A 7,571-nucleotide genomic window follows, 5' to 3' on the forward strand; every position below is an offset into this window, starting at 1 on the left:
GGGCTGTGCTCGCAGGGGCTCTCTTGGCAGCAGGGCAGCACTCCCAATCTCCTGCCTTTTGAAGCAAAGAGCTCAGTACCAAGTCATTCTGGTTGCTTAAAAGCCCCGGCTGTCAGAAATGCTTTGGAGATGGGCCTTCAAGTGGCTCCGACAGGCAGGGATGTGCATAATTTATGGAGGTGAGTTGAGGCAAGGGCCTTCCTGGCTGGGGCGGCTGCGGAGCTGGGAACCTTCTCCGTGGTGTAACGGGGCTCGGCATGGCAGGCTCTGGCTGGCAGCACCCCTTGGGGCTGGCTGAGGATCTGGCCTGGCAGGTGTGGGCTGGGATGCCGGGCTCTGCACTGGAGCTGAGATTAATTTAAGCTGTTTCTTCGGTCTCGCTGTTGCAGCCCATCCTGCTCGGGGAATGCATTTGCCTGCTCGGCTCTCCTCTGCTTTTGGTGCCTTGCATTAATCATGTGCTGCCCTCGCAGCATCCATCAGCGGCTGCTTGGAGACAGCAAGGACGGGCTGCAAGGGAGAGCCTTCCGCCAGAGGGGAAACCGAGGCAGGGGTCCGTGCTGCTTGGGCAGGGGCAGCTCCAGGGCATGGGGAGGGGACGAAGGGCTGTCCTGCAGCGATCTCGGAGCCAAGACAGCACCCTGTGCCCACTCGAGGGGCTCTGTGGTGAAAGCAAAAGAGTCAAGGTGAGGGCACAAGGGGTTGCGGGAGGCTGGTGAGAGAGGTGAGACCCCCCCGGGCTCCCCCCCAGCTGTGAGCAGGAGGCTCCCAGGAGGGTGTGGGACTGGGATGGAGGGGCTGGGATGGGCTGAGCCCTCTCTGCCGGCTCCAGCACTGACTCCATAGGAGCCAGCACCTCTGAGATACGGTGTGGGCATTAGTGTGCTGGGGCAGCGGGGCAAGGCAGCAGTTAGCAAGAGTTGGTGGTTTTTTTCCACCTGGTGAAAGAACCAAGTCTCACCCACCTCAAGCTGTTCAATGGTTAATTGGGACCTGCGGGTGCCTCCTCCCCACGCTGTGCTGCAGGGCAGGGATGCTCTTCCATTGCTGCTTCTCAGGGGAGAGCTGCCGAAACGCTCCCCATGGGCCGTGCTTGGTGCCGGGGCTGCCGATGCCCCGTGGCCCTTGGGGAGGTGTTGGGATGTGGGTTGGGATGCAGCGTGTATCCGTGGGCACAGCCTGCGGGCATCGCCCAGGCACTGCTCCCAGTTTTGCTCCCGGTTTCCCACGGGACCCTTCACTCCCTCCTTCCTCCCCCGTGGGCACCCACCTTCGGGTCCGAGGGCCTTTGCAGCCCTATGCTCTCGGCACACAGCTGACTGTCCTTGCCACTTTTAATTTGAGCAGACCCTCAGGTTGCTTGCCTGGGGCAGCCAGAAAGCCGAACTCCCCCCGCGGCTCAGGCGAGCCCTCTGTGCTGTCGATATTTGCTGCTGGAAGCTGTCGATAATGGATGCTTGCAAGGAAGCAGCTGCTGGTTCAGAAATCAGCGGCCTGAAGGAAGAGCGGCAGGAGCAGCAATGCTTAGGGTAGCGATTCAGATCCATAACGCTGGGTTTCGGCAGTGCCTGGCCGTGTCGGCTCTCACTTAGGACACAGAGGATCTCCCAGCCTGCTCGGTTTGCTGTGCGGCGCTCGAGACGTGGGGACTCGTGGCAGGCGGTTAAAAAGCCCATTGGGAAACAGCCCCCAGCTCTTTCGGCTCCTCCTTGCTTGAGCTCAGTGGTGCAGGGGATGAGGGATGGCTTGTGGCTCTGACCCCCGCCGAGGCCACATGCCTGGCAGACCTGGGAGGAGGCTTGGGAAGATCTTCAGCCTCAAGCTGCTTTGCTGGAGATTGGAGGTTGCGTCTGGCAGGGCCATCGATGGGGACAAGGAAGGGGCAGATGGGCGCAGCAGGGGATGCTCAGGAGAGGAGGGGATTTGCCACTTGATGGAGGGGCTGTTTAAAGAGCAGGTTTCTCCCCAGATCAGCTCAGGGTCTAAATCAAGATCAGCTTTAAGGCGGCTGCTTGGCTCCCATGCCTGGCTGTGCCCTGGGGCAGGAGGGATGCTCTAGGGGAGGCAGGGACCAGGGCGATGGGTGCCTGTGAGGTTTGCCCCGCTCTGAGCACTGTCTTGGGTCCCGTCCCACCCTGGCAGCTCCCTGAAGAGGGGACAGGATAGGACGGGGTCCCAGGGCCTCCTCCAGCCCCGAGCTGGCCACCAACCTTGGGGCAGAGTGAGCCAGGGGCCCCTGCACTGGCCCCTCTGCCCAGATGCAGTTGGGGCTGAGGCAAAGCTGCTGGCGTGAATCAAAAATCAAGTGAATCCCAAATCTATTTTTTGCAATAACTCCCAGTGCTAATTTCTGCCGGGCTTTCTGATGAAAGCTTGGAATAGCTGATGGCCTCTTCATGCTCCTGCTTAATTTTCTCTCTCTCTCTCCCTCCCTCCTGTTGCCCCCACCCCCAAAAGGGCTCCGGAGGAAGGACCCGAAGCTTTGCTTGGGCTCACATCTCTGCCGCCGCCTCTTCTCCCCGGCGTAGCCATGCAGACCCCGGTGCCCTCCTGCAGCCCAGCCGCCGGCTGCTCCCCGGGGGCCGGCATCACCGGTGGGAGCCGCTGACGGTGCCATGAGCGGGAGCCCACCGGGGGCCATGCCGCCCGCCCGCCCCAGCCTCGCTCCCTGACCGCTGCCGGGTTTCGGGCTGCGAGCTCTGCCCCAGCACGGCTTTGGCGATGAGCGGGGGTTATTTTTGCATGGAGCCTCTCTCCTTCTGCCTCCTCCTGAGTGCCTGGAGCTGGGGGTGGGCGCCCGGGGGTGCCGCCAAGCCCAAAGGCCAGGGCTACCCGCACATGAACTCCATCCGCATCGACGGGGACATCACGCTCGGGGGGCTCTTCCCCGTGCACGGCCGGGGCGTGGAGGGCAAAGCCTGCGGGGAGCTGAAGAAGGAGAAGGGCATCCATCGCCTGGAGGCCATGCTCTTCGCCCTGGACCGCATCAACAACGACCCCGACCTGCTCCCCAACATCACCCTGGGCGCCCGCATCCTGGACACGTGCTCGCGGGACACGCACGCCCTGGAGCAGTCGCTGACCTTCGTGCAAGCCCTCATCGAGAAGGACAGCACCGAGGTGCGCTGCGTCAACGGCGGTCCCCCCATCATCACCAAACCGGAGCGGGTGGTCGGCGTCATCGGTGCCTCGGGCAGCTCCGTCTCCATCATGGTGGCCAACATCCTGCGGCTCTTCAAGGTAGGGCTTGGCGAGGGTAAAAATAACCGCTCGGCCAAACCACCGCGGGTGTTTTTGCAGTGTTTCTCCATGCGGGCCTCTTCCTCCGCAGCTGGGGGTAGGCAGGAGCCAGTGTCTTTAAAACCCTTCTCCTGCCTCCCCCAGGTCCCCGGGGATCCCTTCCTCCATCCCCCTCCAGTGACGACAATTTTAGCAGGAGGATTTTTATCTCTTCTCCCCCGGCTTCGTGGCGAGGGGGGGATGCTGATGCTCCTGGCGTCAGTGGGGCTGCGGGAGGGAGGTTGCCTTGCAGGGGATGGGTGGGGAGGTGGGCTGAGGATGGGTGTGGGGTGCGATAACTTGGGCTGGAAGGGACCCTGGGGGCTCAGCCCACTGCCCGTGCCCAGCGGGGCTGTCTCTGGGGTCAGACTGGGTTGTTCAGGGTTTGGTTGTGGTGGGTCTTGAAAACCTCTGAGGCTGGAGAGGGTCCAGCCTCCCTGGGAGCAACCCGAGGGTTCCTGGGGTGCAGCCCTCACCCCTCTCCCCACCTGTTACTTGAGGGGGCTTGGCCGGTCTGTGGGAGCAGTGTCACCCAGGGGAGTCAGCCTGGGGGGGACCCTGGCCGTCCTGTTGAGCACCCTGGGTGTAAGATACCCTTTGCCATCATATAAGATACGACTGTCACCTCCCTGCCTGTGGCTGTCGCCTATAGACTAACTCTCGACTGGCCTGCCTGCAAGCAGCTGATAGTTGGGAGCATTTCAATATAGACCACCCTGACACCCGTTATGGGGGATGGCTTGATAAGGGGGTGTGGGTTATACCCCCAAAATACAAGGTCACACCTGAGCCAAATGGCTGGGGAGCCACAGGGTTGCTGCGTTCACCGCCGGGATGGAGGCAGCTGTTGCCGACGGGGTGCGAGGACGGCCGTGACCGCTCTGTGCTCCAGCCCAGGGGACATCAGCCAGGCTGGGGACACTTGTCCTGTGCCACCAGCTCCGGGTGTGCAGGGGGGGCACAGGGCACTCGGGGCTGCGGTGGGACGAGGGCTGGCTCTCCCTCCTGCTCTCCATGCCAGTTGCAGGAAAGCCGAGGAGTTTATAATTACTTTCCCCCTCGCTGTGCATTTATTTATCAGCAGCAACGTCCCTGGGCTAGAGAAAGTGTTTGAACAAGAGCCCCCTCCGCAGCAAATGGCAGGGGGAAATGTAAATACTCCGCACGCCCAGCAGTGGTGGGAGCCCTGTGCTGCGCCCAGAGCGGGGTCCCAGCTCTGCCTCCTCTCCCAGCACCCCAAACCCCCTCGGTTCTTCAGGCCTGATGCCGTTTTTCTTTTTCTCTTTCCCCCCCTCTCCTCTTCCCCCACCAGCCCGGCGTGCTGAGAGCGCCGGGTGCCCTCTTGGGAGGGCTGGAAGCTGTTAGTGAAGACGGAAAAAACAGATCGCTGATGGAGTTTGATTTTTCTGGGTCCCTTTTTTTAAAACGTGTTAATGTTCCAGGCGATGAGTGAGAGGGCTATTCAATAATTAAAATAATATAAATTAGAGGGAGCGGGAGGAACTTAAAAGCTATTTGCCGAGACAAAAAAGATTGAATGCTTTTCTCAGAGAGGAGGAGGGAGGCAGGCAGTGGGAAAGGAGGCAGGAGAGTGACAGTTGGAGGAGTGGGGGGTACCTACATCCTTCTAGGTTGTTGGTTTGTTTTTTTTTTTTCTCCCCCTTCTCCTCCAATTTTGATCCTTGGGCAAAGCAGCTGTGACCTGTGCAAGAAGGATGTCACTGAGCTCAGGCACTGGTGCTGCCGGTGGCCTGGTGAGGACATGTCTGACACCCTGGCTGTCCCCAGCAGCTTTAAAACCCAGAGTTGATCTCAGCCCAATGTTACAGTGAGGAGGCGGGTAGAGGATGGAAACCTCGAAATCCCTGGGAGGGGACGATGCAGGACGAGCTCAACCCTTCCTAGACAGCAGCGAATCCCCGTGTGTGGGTGACGGGGTGTGCATGCGGGTGGGTGCAGAGTGGGTGCACTCCCTCCCGGTGGTCCCCAGCACAGGGATGTCATTCCTGCGAAATGTTGGGTCTCACATTCCTGCGGCGGTTCCCGCAACAGCGGGGGCTTGGGGGGGCTCAGGAGGGCTCTTCCCTCCCCCCGCCCCCGCTATGACCTGAGAGCTGCCGCCGGTCTTTGTTATTCAAATAGTGGGTTTATGACAGGGACATGCTTAAAATGAAAATAAGGCAACTTCCATTTCACGCCGCTGCTGACCTTTAAGCGCGGGTGACTTCGCTCTGAGGTTCAGCAAAGCGTTTGCCTTCCCAGGCGCCGCTGCGCAGGCGGTTGCCTTTCCCCATTCCCTTGGGAATGACACTTTGCCGGAGCTGTGGCTCCTGCCATGGCATCGTGCCACGAGGCGAGTATTGCTCACGTTCCCCCTGAGCGCCCATGCCAGGAGCCCTCGGCATTCCCCCAGCAAGGGGATGTTGGTGCTGGGAGCTGAAACAGGGGGTCCCGCTCCTGATGCTGGGGGGAGCACTGGGGATGCCTGCCCTGGATGGGGCTCGGTGCCCTCTCCCCATGGGCAGCTGGTGGTGGGGGAAGCGTGGGGGCATGTCAAGTGCTCTTCAAGTACTTTGATTTTTAGATCGCTGAAGTGGTTCTCCAGGAGGGTTGTAGCACATCCAGTGAGCAGCACAGGCACAAAATCGATTAGAAAGTCCAACAAAGCGAGGAGCAAACAGCTTCCCCCCTGCCCGCCCCAGCGCCTGGGTATGTGCTCACACCCGTGTGCCCGTCGAATTCCAGGCAGGAGCCGTCCCCTCCCTTTGCCGACCGCATTTCAATGATGGCTCCCTTCGCCCTGTTCCAGCAGCCGTAGGTGGGTTGCAGCAGGTCTGCATCCCACCGTGCAAGTGCTGTGGAGCCTTCGCTGGGAGGGGGACACAGCAGCCCCCCCCAGTTTATCCCCAGGAGCTTGGAGCAGCCCCTTTTCTACCTCCAACCATTTGCATGGCGGAGGTGGCCGGTCCTGCCCTGGGATGATGCTGTCCCCCTCCGTGGTCCCTCGCCCCATCCCATGCTCCCCTCCCACACAGCCCACCAGCCCTCCCCCACCAGCGGCGAGCCTTGCCCCTCCCTGCCAGGGGTTTTGCTGCTCCTACGCTACATAAATAACATAAATAACTAACGTGTCCTTCGTTAGATGCCACTGTCTAATTAAAGCTGTACATCAGTGGAACAACTTGCAGATGCGGCATCCTCTGTCCAGGCTGGTTTCATCTCTCCTTGTAGCTCTGCCTGCAGAAAAACCTTCCCCCAAATCTCCGGTCTCAGCTCCTTGCGATAGCATCTCTCTGGCGTCACTGCGAGAGCTTTCTGGCATGCTCCAGCTCCTTCCCACCCCTTTCTGCTAGCTTTCCAGCCCCAGCTCTACCCACTTACTCCTGAACCACTACAGCGATGATGGTGTAAAAGGAACCAGCTCCATCCCCTGCAAACGTGATCCCTGAAAAGCTGCCTTAGGGTCTGGGGTGCATTTTTCAACCCCATCCAGAAAGACCTGGGACATGATGAAGCTCAAGTGCTCAGCTGGGGTGAGGAGCATCCCTGGCCAGAGGATGGACTCTACACGTGCTGGACACTTTGAGGTGCTTGTTTTCTTTGTGGCAGCGAGTGCAGCAGCTCTTTTTAGCACAGGGGTGTTGTACAGCATGAATAATTCACCTAACGGAGGACGATGCCTGTTGCGTGTGCGGCAGGAGCCGGGGGTTCTCAGCACCTGCAGGCACGTGAGGTTTTGCTGCCTGGGGCTGGGTTGCTGCAGCTGCTGGGGGGGCTTGCAGAGCTGGATCAGGCCCCCTGTGCTGAGCCCCCCCAGGCTTGTGTCTGCTTCCCGCTACAGGGGATGCCCTGAGGCTTTGAGGATGGTGGGACGGGAGGGATGCTGCATTCGGCACCACGCTTCCCCACTTAGTGGGTAAATAACCTTCATGAAGCCGAGAAGGTGGAAATCGGCTGGGGGACGCTCTGATTAATCACCCGCTTCTGCCACTTCATTTCCTTGTTCTTCACTGGGTTTATTAAAACAAATTGCAGCCACCTGGCTCCCCCGGGCTGCCCTGGCCGCGGCAGCTCCACCCTCGGTCCCTGGGCACGGCACGGCATGGCGAGGAGGAGCGGGAGGCCGAAGGCAGGGCGTATGGCAGGTCCGGCGAGGAGCGTGCTGAAGGGCAGCATCTGCAGCTCTCTGCACCCCGTGCTTTGCTCTCGGCTGGGATGGGAGCTGGGTTTTTGGGAGAAGGGATGCAACCACCCTCTGGCAGCACCAGGATTTTCTGCTGGAGCTGCCTCCC

General features: G+C 60.5%; 1 protein-coding gene across 1 annotated transcript in view; it reads left to right on the forward strand.

Annotated features, from left to right (window-relative positions):
• The first annotated feature begins 2,721 nt into the window (after positions 1–2,721).
• GRM4 (glutamate receptor, metabotropic 4) overlaps positions 2,722–7,571 on the forward strand; it is a 42,377-nt gene continuing 37,527 nt past the window's right edge. The window contains exon 1 of the mRNA XM_010584679.1: positions 2,722–3,240. Coding sequence (XP_010582981.1) covers positions 2,722–3,240 — 519 coding nt within the window. The remainder of the gene's footprint in view (positions 3,241–7,571) is intronic.

Source organism: Haliaeetus leucocephalus, unplaced genomic scaffold, assembly GCF_000737465.1.
Source record: "Haliaeetus leucocephalus isolate CR32 unplaced genomic scaffold, Haliaeetus_leucocephalus-4.0 Scaffold1000, whole genome shotgun sequence".
In the NCBI taxonomy this organism is placed as follows: domain Eukaryota; kingdom Metazoa; phylum Chordata; class Aves; order Accipitriformes; family Accipitridae; genus Haliaeetus; species Haliaeetus leucocephalus.